The following is a 20,062-nucleotide window of genomic DNA, read 5'->3' as shown; positions in this document are numbered from 1 at the left end:
TATGCAATCTTACAATTGTCCAGATGTTTTCATGTAGTCTTCTCTGTGCTATCATAGAGTATTCCTAACATAATTAAGATTGTTTTTTTTTTTTTGTTAAATTCTAGATTTGCTCCACAGTTGGTGACTCTCATCTCAAAATACTAGTTTAGCAGTGGTCCTAAAAAGCCTTAAACACAATGATTGATGACAGAAATGCGGGTGAACATGACATAAGTCGAGCACATCGCATCCAGTGATCATCATCTTCATCATCTTCATCCCCAGAGGTGGAAAAAATGACCCTGATTAGCTCTAATACCGGAGCAATGACATCACTCCCCTCGATGAGGACGCTGCGCTCTGATTGGCCGCCGCCGCCGTCCAATCAGAGCGCACACACATGGGAAGCGTTTAAAAAAGATTCAGAAAAGTTGTCGGAAAGTTGTTCCTTTTAAACCTCCAGAGAGGCGACCGAGAATACCAGGAGAAGAAGACCAGCAGCGGATTAGTCGGGGACGTGTCTCTGTGTGTTTGCCCGCCTCGGACACAGAGCTGTAACCTGCTTGTCCATTTTTTAAAGCTCTCCTCCTGTAAATAGACGAGAAAGACAGAAGAATGACAACACACTTCAGGAGCGGCCCAGCCTTCGGACTGTCCGCCGAGGTCAAGAGCAAGGTCGGTTTACATCCTTTACATCGCTGTATTTTACATTTTTATGACATTTACAGAATGCTAAACACGCTGTGGAAGGAGTTCTGGCTCCTCAGGTGGGGCTAGGGGTCCTTCAAGGGTCAATATCGAGCTCTGGAAACTGGAAATTTGACCCAAACGACAGCTAGCTTAAATATGATAAAACAAGCTAGCTAGCAGTGTTTGTTATTGTGACCAAACGTCCTGTTTTCCCAGAGCTTGTCCTGTTTTTATGCCCTGGTAGTATTATATAAAGTGATGAAAATGTCCTGGTTTTCATCGTTTTTCATTGGGCCACTAAATTGAACTAAAACTAGCTAGCAGATATTTTTTATTGGTTAGTTTTTTGTCAGTTTGTGCGAGCTATTTTTGCTAAAGTTGGATTGCTGACATAGCAGACGTATTATTTATTTTTCTAGTACTGAATGGCATTATTTCTATCAATATTTTTGAAACTTGTCATTAATAAAACATGTTGAGTGACCTCTGAGAAGTATATCTGAATTTGTGTCTTTGGTTACAGATAGCATTTGGTAATATAACAATTTCCTATCCATGCAGTGGAGGCATACTTCCTTTAAATGTATTGAAATTTTAAGGCATTTTTGAGTAAACTTTTAGTATATTTGAGTGTCTCATTGCTAGGTCGACTGTCCTGGTTTTCGGTAATCAAAATATGTTCACCCTACTGTCTGTAGCCACCAAATTAATAATAGTAACAGCAAATAAATGAATAAAACCGTAGTTTCTGATGTTAAAAACTTTTCCTTTACTTTATGTGTAGTAGTAGTAGTTTTCTCTCTTTTGTTAGCTTCAGCACAGAATAATTGATTTAATGTTGTAAATATGGTGTGCTGAAGCCCGTTGCAAGAAAAAATATAGGATATTATCTCAATCTGACCTGTGCTTCTTCACCACACACCTGAAAAGGAGCTCTCAGATTATACATATATGTGTTTTTACTAGAGTAAAATAAAATAAGACCTTGCCTGGTCTCATTCCAGGTTGTGTTCTTGAGAAACAGCTCCACTGACACACTCATGCTTTTTAGTCATAGATCACACGGTGAAGGAGGTGATTGTTTTGGAGCTGAAAGTAGGTCTTGGTGGGCAAATTATTTGTGCGATTACGAAGGGTCAGGGCATTTAGTCTGTGAGAGAGCAGCATATCGGGGTGGAAGTTAGACTTGTGCTGCGTTAGCTCTGTTATTCTTGTGTTTATTGGATCATTTATCTTCTCAGCGGTGAAAAAGCAACACACTGAAACATGGACATGAGTGTCGTTTTAGTAAGTTTGTGAATATTGGCTTGTAGGAACATCATACATGATGCTCCCAAACTCTGGAACTCACTCCCACCGGACATTCGAAATATTGTCTCTCTGTCTTTCTTCAAATCCAAACTCAAAGCTCATCTGTTCAGGACTATTTATTCTCTCTAGGTGCCTCTTTCTTTATGTGTGCTTTTTATCCTTGTGTATGTTTTTTATCTTTTTGTATGGTTTTTATCTGTTTTGTTGTATTTGTTTTTACTGTAAAGTGACCTTGGGTGTCAAGAATGGCACTTACAAATCAAATGTATTATTATTATTATTATTATTATTATTATTATTATTATTATTAAGTTTTTTTTCAAATTTTTAGCATGTATCGCAAACAGTGAATTACTTACTTCGTGGGCAAGTTCTTAAAAGTGTGCCACTACATTCTTGCAATGTAATATTCAGTTACTATTTGAACTTGCACTAACAAGCAATTTTTCAATGTTCTGTCAGTTGTTTCATATAAAAATGAAGCAATTTTCATCAACCTTTGCATTTAAGTAGCTAGTGATCTGCAAAGTAGATGTTGCAACTAGCGCAAAATAAAAATTGTCAAGGTAAAGAACTTTAAATTGGGAATTATGTGTTTGTATATCTGTACTATTTCACATTCTACCTCTAAACGGTGTTGTACACGGCAAAGCATAAATATATACAATCATATTTTCATGCTATTAAGCTGTCATCACTGTGAGGCAGCTGGATACTGTTCAAACAGTGATTGTGAATAGGGTTTTTTTTGTGTGTGTTTACTGCCTTTGTTGTGACAGTAGTGAGTCTGTACACTGGGATGAGTCAGAGCTGCTGACAGCTTGTGTTCAGGATGAGAAAGGTCAGCTTGTGACTGTTCCAACACCCAGATCATCGTTATCATCACTGTTATAGAGGGATGTGGCCTCTTCCCCGAATCGTACCGTCTCTCAGCGGTGCTTTAATCTCACACAGAGGTGCTGTGCTCTCCGTGAAGCTGACATTCCTTTCATTACTGCTATTCAGCAGTCAGCGGGCTCTAGCTGAGCTGTTATTCTGCTGCCGTCTCTGTACCGAATCACAGAGTAAGTGGACGTTGAGAAGTAGAGCAGAGGGGGGAAATAAGGTTTAATTTGAGGGCTTGTGGGTCACGCTGGGATGGTACGTTCCAGCAGCGTGACATCAGAGAGGAGCAGGGATGCAGCACAGAGACCGACAGGTACATCAGCATCATCTAATGGCCTTTTATGGAGTGACTGGGCTCCGGCTTGGAACTTGAGAAAGTGTCCTTACTCTAAACAGTTTACATCAGAGTCAAGGATGACAAAACAGTGTCCTGACACAACACAGGTGGACAGAAGAGGGATGGCTGTGCCAGCAGATAGCACAGCAAATCATTTTACACCACAGGCTGAGGTGCAGCACAAATACAAAAACGGGAACTCACAGGAGATATTTCTCTGTGTAAATAGACGATTCCACACATCACTTCCAAACAGCTGGACACATAGATATATTAATACTCATGATCTGTTCCCTGGTACTGTACCCTTTATAGTAATGATATGGGCCTGTGAGATTCTACATATGTAGTTGAACAATTCACGCAAACATTCCATTGTTCACTGAGGCATTTTGCTGCTGCACCCTTACTTAGTATGGATAGCTGAATGTGTGAAATACAAATCGTCACCTAAGTGGCATTACATGACAGTTTAGATTGTTTACTGGCTTTACTTGTCAGCGTTGTAGCATTTACCGCTATCCTGCAGCAGCCGCTTCGGGCTACATTTCAGCAGAAGTTCCTTCATGCTTTAAGGCAGGTTATCAGTTAGCATGTTTTAATTATTGCTGTTTTAACTATCCCTGCTTTCAGTGCCTCATTCTAAGGAATATAGATCTGGTTTTAACATTTTTAGCAGCAAAAATCTGAAATGTTGCCTGAACAAAAGCAGTTGTACTACAAGTTTACCTATATAAATGTGGTAAATTAGAAAAGAAATTCTTTAGGATTACTTTTGAGTATTTTTATGCCTTTTATTTCACAGTGACAATGGAGAGAGAACTTTCAAAACCAGAGCTTTTGGACTCGCTGCTCAGGGCATTAGTGGCCATGTGGTCTGCAACCTAACCAGACCCCAACTAGATAACATTTTATTGTGAATTGAGAAACTTTCGCACATATTTTTACCTAAAGAAGTGAATATATAGAAACTTGAAATACAATCCAACAATCCATTTTTTGATCTTGTGACTCTGTTTCTCTGTACAATGTGTTAGATGTATGATTTTTTTTTAGAAATGAAGATTAGCCCGCAGTGGTTTGATTTGAGTCAGTCTTTCGGCAAAAGAGGAAAAATAACTACACATTTGCAAAAATGTAAATATAAAAAAAAAAGAAGAATTGGACTTTGGTCAATTGTCCAACAGTCACTTCAGACATAGATAGATAGATAGATAGATAGATAGATAGATAGATAGATAGATAGATAGATAGATAGATAGATAGATACTTTATTAATTCCGAGTATCTATCTATCTATCCATCCATCCATCCAAATACTGTACTATACTAGTGAACTGTACCTAAAATAGGTAACACGAGCTCCATCTCAGCCAGCTACAATTAACAATCTAATAATGTGATATATTGTCCTTTTAATGATAATACTTTGATTACATTTTGCTAATAATCCTTTCTACGTAACCCTCTGTTTTACTCGAGTTTGATTTTGACACATTTATTTTATTTTACACATTTATATACATATACATACATACATTTGTATATATACATGCATATTATTTGCAATTTTTTTCTGTGTTTGGGTGTCACAGGGTTACGTGAATTATACGTAAATAAGAGGCTGTTTTGACGAATATTTTGTTGTAATTTAAAAAGAACTGTCCAAATGTGACGCATCGAGGACCTCATTTTTCAGCATTTTTGGGCCTGAGATACATCAGATTTGCACCTTTCTGTTTAAATTACGTAGAAATATTCATAGAAACATTCAATCTTTTATGTATAATCAACTTAAAAACTTTCTTGCTTATATTTTCCTTCAAGGACTGAATTTTTCAATGTTTTCGGGCCTGAGATACATCACATTTGCCCATTGTTGGAAAATGATGTAGAAATATTAGAAGAAACAACATCATTTTTAATGTATATTGAACTTAAAGAGTTGTTTTTCAGTTTTCATTGTCTCAAATCGTTCAGATCCGATGTTCAGGCCTGAGATATGTCACACTTGCAAATTTCTTGTTAAATTATGTAAAAATATTAGTAGAAATTTATGAATAATCGATGTAACCATATATATATATATATATATATATATATATATATATATATATATATATATATATATATATATATATATATATATATATATATATATATATATATAAAAATAAACAATTCAGAACTGGATTTTTACTTCGGCAGCCTTACTTGGTGTGGTATGACCAGTAGCATATGGGGGCCACAATAATATCGTCAGTTTACAGGTTTTATGTCAGTACTCAGTCAGTCATCTTCTTGCTTCTTGCAGTACATCTTCTTGTGTGAAGATGTTTTAGCGTTTTCTACCTTTCTGTAATTGCCAGTTCCAGCCACAGAGACAGTTATAGTCTCACCTTCAGTAAACAATCATCTTCCACAGCTGGTTATTTGGATATTCTGTGCTAATGAAAAGTTTTTTAATCGTATTCCCACTCCATTCCATTTGACTATTTGTGCTTCAAGTTTCATGCATCTTTCATAGCTCAGAGAACAGCCAGTTCTGAATGTGTTCCCAAGTTCTCCAGTGAAAAAAAGAAAACGAAACAACACAACTGAATCAAACTCTGAGCTAAACTACGTCCACTGGAAGCGGGACCTGTCGATCTTGGCCCGTCTTTATCAGACGCCGGTTGCCTGAATAGTCGGCTCACTGTAAAAGGGCAGATTCTGGAAAACCCAAAGGGAGAGAAGAGAGAGAGAGAAAGAAAGTGAGGGAGAGAAATATGAGCCAAGCTAATGGGAGAGGGAGAGCGAGACGGCGAGGGGGGGAGTGTTTAGGAAAGCTGTTTCTCCCAAGTTTGGTGTGATGGAGTGGAAGCCACACTATCCCTGCTGCTTTGAAATGCTTGTTTGTGTTGGCTGCCGATCCCAGACTGTGAGGACTTATCTACAGAACATTCAGGAAAAGGGGGCGAGAGCTTGTGTGGAGGTGGAGAGGAGGGGAGGCAGCCTTAAACCCCATGCCAGAATTCAAAGTATTAGGGCAGCATGCTTGTGCCAATAAGGAAATAGATGGAGAGAGGAGAGGGAGGCCGGCGAGTTTCTGCATGCAGGAATGTTCTTTTCTTCCTGTTCTTTATGTACACCTCATATCGGAGCATTTCTTTATTCTACAGAAAGGCTTTCACTTATGATGTGGCGTCCTTTATGAGAACAGACCAGGCTTGTTTTAGTCACTGAAAACCTGAAATTATGCATAGAAGAAACTATTGCATTAAAGGGAAGCTGAGATTTGTATGCACGTACATTCAGATTAAAGTTTTGAGCAGTTTCCTTACATTTTTCTTGTAAAAACACTGCTCAGTTTTGTTCAAACTGTAGAGAAACAGACACAGTTTTAAATTTGTACACTTAGTTCAGTCATTGATTTAAATTGCCTCCTAGTGTATCCTCGTGAATATTTATATCAGTGTCCTGCTGCTTGCCTGAACAAGAAATAAAAGTGAATTTGTTAAGCTAATTTGCAAGAAACCACCAGAATTATTCTTCATACATAACTTTTTTTGTATATAAGGATGATATTGTCTGTGCAATTCTAAACAAAGACACATAGCTGCTCCAGAAAGCTGAAAACCTTACCATGTAGAAGGGCATTATAGCATGCAGAATCATAATACCAAGCAGGTTCACAGTTATTTGCTGCCTACAGGGAGATAGAAATAGTGATAGAGACCTAAAGGCACATATGACTGCAGCAGAAAGAATCCTAAAAATATCTAAAGTGATTCCATATATATCAGTAAAGCTTGTGATATTTTCTTTCTATTTTCTTCACATTTTCAAACTTTAAAATGAGTCAATTTGACGCGCAGGACAATACAAGGGTCAATAGTATGACTTGCATTTTTGTGTTTTTCTGGATTTTTGTCAATAAAAATACTCATACTATAAATGATAGCAGATATATAAAAAATCTCTTATGTTTCGCACCCTGTGAAGATGAAACAAATCTGCATTATAAATATCCTTGTCTCTAAAGGCTTCTAATACTTCTTCTACCAAAGAGTCCCCTGAAGAGCAGTCTCCTATTTACTCAGGTTTAAGTCAAATTGAAGGCAAACAAAGGAAATGACTATTTTTCATATTAGTAGTACCAAATGTACCAAACCTAGTTTTTGCCCCTGAGCTTTTGTAAAAGTTGTACCGTCAAATTGAAAAAGCTGAATTTGAACATAACTTTAAAATGGGTTTATGTTCCACTGGGTAATATTTGAGTGTGCAGTGAGCATTTGCTGTGCATATATTAAAGCTTTTTGCTCTTCCAGAAGCTACAAGAGGCTGTTGACTGTTTTCTACATGCCTTGCTGTCTTATTGCAAAGAAAACAGATTAACTCCGATCAAGTGTTTGCTTGCTGACCTCTGTTCTTCTACCTCCCCAATCAGCTCGCAGGAAAGTACGACCCACATAAGGAAGAGGAGCTGAGGCTGTGGATTCAGGATGTGACGGGCCAGAGGATGGGGGACGGCTTCATGGAGAGTCTGAAGGACGGAGTGCTTCTGTGCGAGTGAGTAGAGGATGCTTGTAGTGCAGATACTTACCAGAAATGATCAGTAAACTCAGAAAAAAATGAAAGTTTCTTAAATTCTCTGTCTTTCTCTTTATAGACTCATTAATGTTCTCCAGCCAGGTTCTGTGAAAAAGATCAACCACTCCAGTCAAAACTGGCACCAGGTAATGCACCAGCTCTATGGAAACAAAAAAAAAATATCTTATTTGTCCTGCTAGACTCAAAGTCAGGCTCGTTTTCCAGACCATGTGGAACTCAGCTTGTCTGCTGCACTGGCTTTGACATCACAGAGTTTTATTTACATTACATAAAGTAGCTGCCATATCAAATGAAGTCCATCTCAGCATGGCTTTTATTAGCCTTTTACAGGACTGAAAAAGCAAACACAGCTTTTAAGGGTTGATTAAAGCACTTTCCCAAAAAATGTTTTACTCTGATATTGACACTGCTGCAAATGAATGCATACATAATTAGACTGCCAGACAGAGTCAATAAGGGCAGTGAACAGATGGGGGGAATAAAGTCCTGAGAGACTGTCATTTAAAGGACCTGTGTGTATGACTTGGTGTCTTGTAGTAAAGTTACAGACTAGAACCAACTGAATACTCGTCCCCTCTGTGGTGTTATTCAGTGTAAAAATACAGAAGTTATATTTTATAGCCAGTGTTTGATTTGTCCCTTCAGGGCTACTGTAGGAAATTGGTGGCACCATCAAGCAGCAACCTGCAAAAATGAAGCCAACACAGAAGCACCAAAAATAGTTCCTTGAGTGTCCACTTCAGGCTGGTTCCTAAAGAGAGTCCGTCTCCATAGACTCTAGTGGTGTGTGATGCTGCAAGATTTGGTATCGATCCGATATCAAGTAAATACAGGGCCACTATCACTGATACTGCTACCAATACTCCAGACTAACCTTTTCAGTAGTTGGTAGGTTTTGAACAAAGGTTAGGTGCTGTATATGGTCGTCCATATCTGGAATGAAGATGGGGTTGTAAATGCTCACAGGGTTTAAGAATCGAACTAATTCCTGGATAGGTTTTCTGTGGGTCAGACCAGGATGAATCTGGGTTGCCGATGAAATCACAAAGTGAGGGATAACCTGCTTAAACACTGTTCATTTTTGACAGTTTGGTCAATATTTGTGCAATACTTCTGTCCCTTAAATAGGAAATGCTCTTTTAAGATGTGTTTTTACATCAATTTTTTTTGCACAGTTGCTTTTGTAGTGACGATTACAAATGTATTTATTTTTGTTTTAATTCTTTATTTTACCAGGTAAGATCAGTTGAGAACAATTCCTCGTTTACAATGATGACCTGGCAAGAGGCCTCAGCAGGAAGAAAGACAACAAATAAACAATACATGTACAAAAAAGGACACACAATTGTTTAAACAGAGATTAAAAACACCCTAAATTAATGCTAGCAAATAAGTGAAAACAGTCAGCATGTGCAGTGGTCAGCCAGGGTCTGCTGCAGCTTCTGCTTAAACATGTAAGGTGATGGAAGAGATGACAGTTTCAGAGATGTTTGGAGGGAATTCCAATCGATTGCTGCAGAAAAGCGAAAGGAATTCCAGCCAAAGATGACTGATAATAAAGCGTGACAGACACTGTCAGTTCGTCGTGCTCACCTGGTCCCACCTGGTTACAGGTGAAACACTCCACTAGCTGAACATTTGCTTATGGACAGACACTACATTTACTGATGTTCCCTAAACGTCTCACAGTGCAGACTGCGGTAGATGCTGCTCAGACGGTGCTAGTCTTTGTAATCGACAAACAGGAGAGAAACTGAAACTAAAGCATCAGTATTATTACACTGACAATGTTCAATATCAATACCAATGCTAGTATCGATATTATTGATATTTGGATCGATCCATCCACCTCTAATAGACTCCCATGTTAAAGTGTCCAACTCTACAGCAGAAATAAACATGTTTACATCCTGGTACAAAAACAATTTTGGTCTGTATGACTAATTTCCCATTTCATGGTAACTGTAGTGGAGAGGAATTTTTATTTAAATGACTTCTTTAAATGTTATCAAGGCTAAAAGTTCTGAATAATAAAGGCTGTAGCTGCCATCATAGGACAGTCTATTGAGGATGCAGACTCTGCCAAGACGGCGACAGCATGACCGACCACACTAAAGCTTCAAAATTGCTCTTTAAGAAGCCTGTGGGTGTCGTCACGACGAGTTCATACAATCATCACGAGGAACTTGATGGTAGCCCCTGTTTATGGGTCACCTGTTTGTCTGTTTTTACTATGGAAACATGGAAGCACAACATGGTGGGCTCTGTGAAAAATGATCCACTCCCTTTGTAGATATAAGGGCTCATTCTAAGCTGATGAAAATGTACACAAATATAGAGACAATTATAAAAATTGTATTCCATTTCTGCTAATGGAGCCCCCCTAAATCCTACACACTGGTCCTTTGAATTCATTCTTGGTTTCTTTGATAAGCTAAGATAACTGCTACAAGCTGTAGCTTCGTATTTACTGTACGGACAGAAGATTACAAGTAAGCAAAATGAACAAACTGCTGCTTTAAAAGATTTTTATGTACTGTGTAAAGCTGTATTCCAGGTAAAACTGAAAGAAACAATGCCAAGTAGATGCACTTCTCGGCTAATTACATTTCATCTTCTGCCCGCTGTCTCCTCCAGCTGGAAAACATCGGGAATTTTGTCCGTGCAATTACAGAGTACGGCCTGAAGCCACACGACATCTTTGAGGCCAACGATCTGTTTGAGAACGTCAACCACACTCAGGTCCAGAGCACACTCATCGCTCTGGCTGGAATGGTGAGGACACACGCACGCACGCACGCACGCACGCACGCACGCACGCACGCACGCACGCACGCACGCACGCACGCACGCACGCACGCACGCACTACAGGAAAGCCTCATAATGCTGCCTTACTGTACTTACCAGCAGCAGCACATTAGTACCTGACCTTGATAATAATATTCCATATATCATGTTGCATGGACTACAGTATGGCAACAGCAAGAATAGATAATAAAAACAATATGAGTATGAAGAATTCACTCCATTACCACCATTTTCCTCTCTGTCTCCACCACTTCTCTTCCTCAGGCCAAGTCCAAAGGTTTCCACTCCAAGTACGATTTAGGAGTGAAGTATGCCGAGAAACAGCACCGACGCTTCGCTCCCGAGAAGCTCAGGGAGGGACGTAACATCATAGGACTGCAGGTAGGAGATGCAGAGATGCTAAACCTCTAGTCTACTACTTTATGGAGATACTTTGATATGTGTCTAAGGATGCTCGGCTGGCCACGATGCATCATAGAGGTTTATCATAGTGCCCCCTGCTGGACTCTGTGTTCAGTAACATAAGAACAGTATGTGGGTCAGTAAATAATTGAAGGACTTTCGAAGTCCAGAAGTAGAGAAAAAGACACAGTTTTAAATTTGTACACTTAATTCAGTCATTGATTTAAACTACCTCCTAGTGTATCCTCGTGAATATTTATATCAGTGTCCGGCTGCTTGCCTGAACAAGAAAAAAAAGTGAATTTGTTAAGCTAATTTGCAAGAAACCACCAGAATTATTCTTCATACGTAACTTTTTTTGTATGTAAGGACAATATTGTCTGTGCAATTCTAAACAAAGACACATAGCTGCTCCAGAAAACTGAAAACATCACTATGTAAAAGGGTATTATAGCATGCAGAATCATAATACCAAGCAGGTTCACAGTTATTTGCTGCCTACAGGGAGATGGAAATAGTGATAGAGAACTAAAGGCACATATGACTGCAGAAGAAAGAAAGAAATTTCAGACTTTAAAACACATCCTGGCAAAAATTGAGTGTTTCTTTTATCTTGTTGACATGTCCATACAGCGTTTCTTGTATAGGTCATATATAATGGAGGCACTTTTGAAGTCCATGGGATATGTCTTGCATACATTTTATTAAAAGTTAAATGTTTGTTATGTTCATTATGATCATGTCTTTACAAATTACACAATTATTTATAATGGAAACAATCACTTGTAAAAAAATGACTGGATATCACTAAAATGTCAACAAAATAACCATCCAAATTTAACAACAACCACCTTCTAATTAGCTAAACAATAATAACATGATACCTATCCTGATGATACCTGTCAACTATGTTACAAAAAGTCCTGCAGTTATGATAAATGGTCACAGATAAATAGGTGCTCTGCCACCATGGGTAAAACGACCGCACCGTCAGTTATTTACATCCCTCCATTTTGCTTTGTCTTTAGATGGGCACCAACAAACTTGCCAGTCAAAAGGGCATGACCTCTTATGGGACACGACGCCATCTGTATGATGCCAAGATCGGCATGGACAACCCCATGGACCAGTCCACCATCAGCCTACAGATGGGCACCAACAAGGGAGCCAGCCAGGTGAGAAGAAACGTCTCATTTTACTCTACAACAGTGCTTGCACATGTCCTTTTTAGAGCATAATGCAGATAAAATGTCAGACATAAGACAAACCACATGCATTGTGCTTTAAAACTGAGATAAATCAAGTTAATGGCTATTTTCTATACTATGTTGTTCCCATGAAAAGACAAAGGCTAACAATAAATTCATGTGTCAATGGACCCAATGCTCATAGGAATACAGTGGCAGGCCTGTCCAAGTGCAGCAGGGTACATGGACAAATGAGGAGTTGGTTGAATAATGTAGAACTGAAACAATAAGAAATTTAAATAAATCAATTTAGAGAGTGTAATATTATTAGCTAAATGTAGTAATAACCAACTGAAATGGCTAAAACTAATAGACAAATGGTCTTATTTTGTCTGCATAGTCTAAAAAGTGCATTTACTTAACTTTAGGTACTGTAGAGACACTAGACAACAGAAATAAGTGCATCCAACGTACAATCTCACATAAATGTCAATGAATTCAAAACTGCATCACCTTATAGTAACTGTATAACTTCTGCATTTAACTCCCGGTTATGTGTTTTCATGTAAAACTGAAGACTAAAAGTTTATATTTACTGTAAGATTCTCATCTTTTATGTATTTTAGTACATCATATTTATTTTGTTTTACATGACAGTCTCAATCCTCCTCTGCAGTGTTCAGAGTTGAGACAATATTTCTTCTTTCCTCTTTGCTGGAGGGGTTGTGCTGCTCTACCTTTCTCTTATGCCTTGCATGATTGTGCTAGCATGCTTTGGGTGATTATAATGCTGGAATATTCCTCTTCTGCCAAGCTTCTGCACACTTGGAATCACTTTGTCAAGACAGTATTTTCATATATCCACAAACATTCGTCCTCGGTTCTCAGGAGGATATCGTCTTTCTAAAGGGTCGGCATTCGTAAACATCTTGAGACTCGGACTCTTAAAACCTCCGACCAAGTTGGTGACCTTGGAGCGTTAATAGACTCAGATTTGACTTTAACAGCCGTGTCAAAGCTGTCACCAAAGCAGCTTTTTACCAACTCAAAAACATCAACAGAATTAAAAGTTTCATCTCCCAGAGAGACAAAGAGAAACTCATCCATGCGTTCATCTCTAGTAAACTGGATTACTGTAATGATATTTTAACAGAACTTCAGCTCATCCAGAATGCTGCTGCTAGATTTTTAACCAGGACTCAGAGATCTGAACACATCATACCACTTCTAAAATCTCTACACCGGCTCCCAGTCAGTCACAGAATAGATTATAAAACCTTACTGGTTGTTTACAAATCCTGGAACAGTTTAGGCCCAGAATACATCTGTGATGTGTTCAGAGAATATAAACTTAGCAGGGCTCTTAGATCCAAGGACTCAGGTCAGCGAGTCCAGGCCAGAGTCCGGACTAAACATGGAGAAGCAGCATTTAGCTGTTATGCTGCAAACAAGTGGAACAAACTGCCAGTGGAGATTAAACTTTCACCAAATGTAGACACTTTTATATCCAGGTTCAAAACATTTCTTTTCTCATTTGTCTATGCATGAAATCTGCATGGTATCATTTCACTATCTGCATCTCACTGTGATGCTCTTGAATTGTCTTGGACATGAAGGGTGCCATACAAAGAAACTTGCCTTGCCTAAATAGTTTGTTTTTGATTGTTAAAAACAGGAAATATTCTACCGAGGTGATACAATTTTGAATCATTTGATATCTAAGTGACATTCCACAGGAGGAATGAGATGTCACACGTTACTGCACCTGTTTTCTAAAACCCTCCGTCTTGCGTTTCGTCTCCCAGTCTGGCATGACGGCTCCGGGAACCAGGAGGCACATCTTTGACAAGAAGCTAGAGCTGGAGACCTGTGACACCTCCACCATCTCTCTGCAGATGGGAACCAATAAAGTGGCGTCCCAACAGGGCATGACCACCTACGGCCTGCCCCGCCAGGTCTACGACAACAAGTACTGCGCCAACCCCGCCGAGGCCTACTACAACAACGGTGACGAGGTGGAGTTTGACGGCTACAACCAATACTCTGACTAAGAAACCCACGGACAGCCTCACCTCCCCCCCTTTACCTCCTCTTTGCTTTAACTTCAGACAACCGACCACAGCTGTCTTTGTGACGAGCAAACCTTCCAGACTGTTATTTAACACCGACCGCCGTCTTCATTCCCCGTCTTTTTCTAAAAATGTTTCCCATCTTAGAACCCTTTCCATGAGTAAAATGAAAAACAAGTGTTTACGCTGACCTTACGTCAAAAAGTTTGGCCCACGCCCGTCCCTCTAGAAACACCCACACAACACTCAGAAGTTGAGTTTTATCGACCTTTGCTATTTATAGATGTTTTTTCTACAGCTTTTTATACTTGCACTGTAATTAGAGGTTTTAAACCGTCCCTACCCCGCCATTCACCTCGCCTCACCTCACCTCGGTACCCTTCTAATCCAGTTTGATCACTGATAAAGCCGTTGAAAGTCCTTCGAGAGGAGACGAGTGACTATGATGGTGCTATTGAACTTCGGCCCAGTTGGAACAAAGTCCGCTTCCAGATCGGAGCTCCGCTGGGGTCTAGGATTCCACTCCACGGTACGACCCAAGTCCACGGACTGATCCGGGTGCACGACGCTGGAGGACTTGTAGCTTTGTGCAGACGTTGCGTTATTTTGTGAGCACCTAGCGCTGAGAGATAGTCATGTTAACACGCCTGCCGAGTTACCCATCGTGCTAATTTACATGGCTTGTGTGCAGCATTTCTGAGTTTTTGAGAAAGTATTTTGGAAACGAGTAGAGATGGCACATGGTACACTGCTTTTGTAAAGGTGGAAATGTAGGTGTGGTGTGGTGGTTAAGTTTAATCCGCGGTGGTTTCTGTATTGCATGTTTAGTCATTTTCTTTTCCGCCATCCTTTAGGAAACTCTTTCTTCTTGCCTGGTGCCTTTTAGTGAACTTTGGCTTTAGTGTTGTCGCTCCATTTGCACTTTACCTGGCCTTGCCTTATGTGCAGGAAAACAGCAGTGGGATGTTACAAAGTACATTTGAGGCACTTATACTTGAGTATTTTCATTTGATGCCACTTTATACTTTTACTGTGCAGCAGATTAGACGATAATATTGTCCGTTTTGCTCCATATATTCATCATAGTTCAACAGGGGCTAATTTGTAATGAGGTTATGAGACATTGTGGTACTTGTACTTGAGGAAAGTGTCCGAGTGCTTTGTCCACCACTAAACGGCAATATCAAAGCAGATAATGTGAACCGTGCCAAATATGCAGATCATTTTAAAACTTCTGTGTCATACTGTTAAACCCACCGAATGTCTTGAATGTAACGTCATTGTAAAGTTAGAGGAGCCATAGATTCATTTCAGACGTAGTTTTAAACAGAAGAGGAGGCTCAGGCACCACTTTCAGACTGGCTTTGAATTATGCAACGTGGTTCACGCTATCACTCTCTGCTCATTCAAAAGCAGCCCTGATTTAGGACCTGTACTAGTGTGCCATCTAGTGTTCTAAGACCTTTCTAGTGGGAGTTTTTTTTACTGTATTTCCAATCCCCCAAATACCTAAAACCTTCCTTTTATTCAATCAAACCTAGGAATGTAGATTTTTTTTAAACAGTGCGTTAATTTATCATCATTAATACCCTCTGATACCCAGAATGGCACTGATATTGAGTAAATGTATAGTAGCATTTTATGGTTCAAATTATGCATCTTTGCTAACCCCTTGTTTTTTTTTTCTATATGCCTTTCACTAAACATGACATTTGTGCAATAAAAACACTTCAAAAATAAGTTTGTGACTTGATTTTTTTTCAATGCTGTCAGCATCTCAGAGTACACATGTGAAATACAATAAAGTAGTGTCATAAAAATTACATGATTGTACTTTTTTTAAAAGGAAAGTCTAGCAGTACAAATATATACCGGTCCAAATAACGCAAAACAGATTTGGAAAAAATAAAGGTTGTCAGTGCATTAGTAACAGGGTTAAAAACAAACAAAAACTACCTGTCATAAAAGAGCATTGTGTCATTGCAATCTGTAAAATACAAAAATCTAAAGACAATCAGATTGTTTCCAGAAATCACAAAAAAATACCAGTGGAGGACATGGAATGTTCAACACTTTGAAATATTTTCAGGTTACATTAATATATGCATAATATGACTGTTTAGTCCAAAAAACCCCATCATGATTTAATCCAACATTCACACTGAGAACTGTGACAGAGACATGGCAACACTCTGGCCCAGCCGGAGGGAATGTGTCGTAGTCAGAAAACCACACTGTAACAAAATGAAACGAACAATGTCACACACTTGAAGAGAGAAAAAAAGGTTTGGCTACATTGTGCTATCTCAATAGGAAACTAATTTACCGAGCAGAGAGTGAGGTTAGAGGAGGAGGTGAGTTTAGGACGACGTGATTACTGGTTGGCCGCTTCACAGGCATCGATCCAATCACTGTAAACGTCCACTGGCTCGGACAGATCTGGAGAAAAAAGGTCAAGGGCATGTCGGATAAGGCCGTCTCCACTAGCATGTTAAACAATCTTTCAAATTCTTGTTTGAATAATACAAAGAGTCGTCTTACACTCATGGAAAAAAATTATTAGACCACCCTTGTTTTCTTCAATAGTTCATTTTAATGCCTGGGTGCCAAGGGTGGTCTAATCATTTTTCCATGACTGCATGTATATGCAAGCAGAACTGTATTAAGGTTGCAGCTTTGCTGCCAAGTCTGAGCCGATACATAATTTTAAAAAATGCTTAAAAAGCCGGCATAGGGCTGAGCGTGGGGATGGATATGTAAGGCAGGAGTTCCTCAGCGATACCCCCAGGCTACAGAAAAATGGAGAGTGACACAGAATGTGCCCTGCCGATGCCAAAGAGGGCTCCTTTGAATCTTCCCCTCCAAAATTCCCTGTAGTGGACAGAAACATGGCGGTCCCGAGCCATATTCATCTGAGACTTTGCCTGAATCCTGAGTGGGCTCAAATGAGGGTCTGAAGAGAAAGAATGCAGTCTGGAGGTGTTTCTACAACCATCAAAAGCACAAGGACAAACCATTGTGCCAAAACTGACAAATACTAAGTGGAGGGTTGGCAAAAATGTAGCATAAACTACTGTGAAAGAAGAGCCTTGAACAGCATATGTTTGAAAATGAGTTAGACAGACTCCCACTCAAGAGCAGGGGCTGAGGGATGTGAGTTACCCACCTCTGATCAGAGGGCATTAACATTATTCTTTTAAATACGAATTTCATGATGCTAAGTCCCAAATGGTTGACTCTGTCAGTGCTGGCCTTGCAAAAATCAGGAAGATTTAAAAGAGTATGTGATGCTTCTGGGAATTTTGAACCCATGAACTGTTGATTTTTTAAAAAGTTGGTAGAAATGTCAAGCTCAACCAGAGCAGAGTCATATTATTTAGCTTTAAGCTCAGAAAATATGTCTACATGTACGGTAAATCTTTAAAGTAGAGTGGTAGAAAGTCATGGAATGCAGGATGTTTTTTAGAGGAAATTATCCCAAAATAACTCATCTTACACCATCAAGACATACATTCTAACACTGTATTGAAATTGCAAGACTCTGAGATGTTCTTCTGTCATCAGACCAAAGATAGATAGATAGATAGATAGATAGATACTTTATTAATTCCAAGGGAAATTCAAGAACTGCAGTTGTAGCATCTTCTGCTAGTTAAAAGGATACATGTTATAGGAGTCTGGAACTCCTCCAAGCAAACGCTGCAGGATATAATTCCCGTGTTGCGGGTCCGTTCCCTGAAAAACAAACAGTTTATTCATGTTATAATTCATGTTTGGTGCATGTACTTGTGAAGCACCGGGAGTTACAAAGAGGTTAACTTACATTTTGACATCACAGGATTTCTCATGGTTACAGAACGGGCAAGTAAACTGGGTGTCCAGGTTCCCAGTCATTTTTTTCTTGGGAGGTGGCTTTCTCTTTGACTTTCTGCGCCCCATTGTATGTCTGCTGAAGAAGAAGGAGAGAGAAAAGGAGGGTTTTTTTTTATTTTCATCAATTATGGACATTACTTGACACATCCACACCACATAGCCTTTGAAACTTACTAGTACACATACTTAATAGAGCTTAAGGATGTTTAAAAAATATATATATATTCCAGTTGCGTTGATATTTTTTGTTTTCATTTTCCACAAACTAAAATAAAATGGATCATGTGATTTTTTTGCTGTGATCTATACCAAACAAGCATGTTCCTGTATGTGTAAAGAATATGATTTGTAGGCCAAAGCCGTAATGTAGCACCACAATGCCTCCTTCATAGTGGTAATGTTGTGACACATTTACCTTTATCAAAAAAATAAGATGAAGATGAGGAGGAAATGGAGGTGGAGAAGTAGGCAGTGCAGAAACACAAAAAAGGTTCAAGGTGGTGGTTTTCAGAAGAAATTTCCGAAATAACAATTGGAAATCGGTGCAAGATGCAAGGAAAAGTGCAAAATGGAAATTGTCAGGCATCTAATTGTCAATGAAAAAAATCCAGCAAAAGTAGAAACTGAAAATGTTTCTCAAGATCTTAAACAAAACTGAATACTTCTTGATTTCTGAACATATCACACTCGTAAATATGAATGGATGATAATGTATTATTCCCAGTCACAATGTTCACTGTGACTGGGAGCTCTTGCTTCTGCTATTTGGGTGTGCGCTTGGCCACATTTAATTTGAATAATATTTCAATTAAATGTTCATATCAATTAATAGACACCTATTTGTGTGTTTGTTGTTGAATAACTGTCACTACTTCCCCCTTCAATGACTTGTATTACTATGTATTACACCAAACAGGGGACTTATAACCTATTACCTACATAACTTACTGTTTACACACTATTATCTAGGCATTCAAATGATAACAAATAACTGTTTATCAGCAACAGCTCTTTGAACATGAGCAAAACACAACATTACACCGTTATCGCAGTGAGAGTGATGAAAGTTGCTTCCAGTGTATATAGCAAAACCGAAATTATGGTTTATTACATCTATGGTCCCTGCCTGTAGCTAAGATTCCCTCCAAATAGCTCAAATAAACACCGAAATAATCAGAAAAACACTCAATACTGAAGCGCCAAAACGCTACAGCTACACGCTAGCAGCTAAACCGCTAACAGCTACTAGAATGTGTGGAAAGACTGCCTGAAATTAAAAAAAACAGCTTTCCCAAACAACATATAATGTCAAAGGCAAAGCTGTGGGGTGTTTTCCATCTGCTTCTATGCAGCATTTTTTTGTCATTTGAGTTGACATGAGGCGGTTGTCTTACCGGAAAGATGCCTTCCAGCGGAGGATGCTCTGCGTAGTCAATTTGATCCGGATGCAGCGTCCGACTGAGGCCGAATCTGATTGGTCAGATGGGAATTTGCTGGGGCTGTGATTGGTTAAAAAAGTATCCAATGGCGGATCTAGTCGTCTTAATCCCACCTCCTTGGCGATGGAAAGGTAAACAGATGTGCTCCACAGCAGATATCAAATACATATCCAAATCCATATGTGAGACTTAGAAAACAAATAGGACTACTTTTCTTTAAAACAGACTAAGAAAATAGACATTTAAAAAAATAACGTAATAATAACTTTGTTATATAGCACCCTTAACCTTGGAAAACCCACTGTTGCAGAAATACATCATTTTTTTCAAATATTATTTTCTAATATAGATATATATATAATTTTACATATTTTTTTAATTTTATTTATTTTTTAACTTTTTTTTCTATATTTGGGTCTTCCAGGGTTAAGAACAGTGTTCACAAAGTGCTTTGACAGTTAAAACATGCAAACAGACAAGCGATA

At 38.9% G+C, this 20,062-nt stretch overlaps 2 protein-coding genes across 3 annotated transcripts; one reads left to right on the top strand and one right to left on the bottom strand.

Moving 5' to 3' along the window:
- The first annotated feature begins 424 nt into the window (after nt 1-424).
- cnn1b (calponin 1, basic, smooth muscle, b) lies at nt 425-16,005 on the top strand. The gene is made up of 7 exons (XM_023296075.3): nt 425-657; nt 7,635-7,756; nt 7,857-7,923; nt 10,436-10,573; nt 10,872-10,988; nt 12,038-12,184; nt 14,002-16,005. The coding sequence occupies exons 1-7, from the start codon at nt 598-600 to the stop codon at nt 14,245-14,247; spliced, it is 897 nt and encodes a 298-aa protein (XP_023151843.1). The 5' UTR covers nt 425-597; the 3' UTR covers nt 14,248-16,005.
- On the bottom strand, nt 16,003-19,591 carry elof1 (elongation factor 1). 2 transcript variants are annotated; one of them, XM_055005393.1, is made up of 5 exons: nt 19,533-19,591; nt 18,089-18,214; nt 17,930-18,000; nt 16,592-16,704; nt 16,003-16,499 (listed from the first exon to the last, which is right to left on the bottom strand). In XM_055005393.1, exons 2-4 carry the CDS (start codon nt 18,202-18,204, stop codon nt 16,640-16,642), a joined length of 252 nt encoding a protein of 83 aa, XP_054861368.1. In that variant the 5' UTR covers nt 18,205-18,214; nt 19,533-19,591; the 3' UTR covers nt 16,003-16,499; nt 16,592-16,639. The 2 variants fall into 2 exon arrangements, with proteins under 2 accessions (XP_054861368.1, XP_023151845.1); XM_023296077.3 differs by having other exon boundaries at nt 18,089-18,211.
- Nucleotides 19,592-20,062: the final 471 nt, after the last annotated feature.

This window comes from Amphiprion ocellaris, chromosome 19, assembly GCF_022539595.1.
Source record: "Amphiprion ocellaris isolate individual 3 ecotype Okinawa chromosome 19, ASM2253959v1, whole genome shotgun sequence".
NCBI lineage: Eukaryota > Metazoa > Chordata > Actinopteri > Pomacentridae > Amphiprion > Amphiprion ocellaris.
This window is presented reverse-complemented; position numbering and strand designations above follow the sequence as displayed.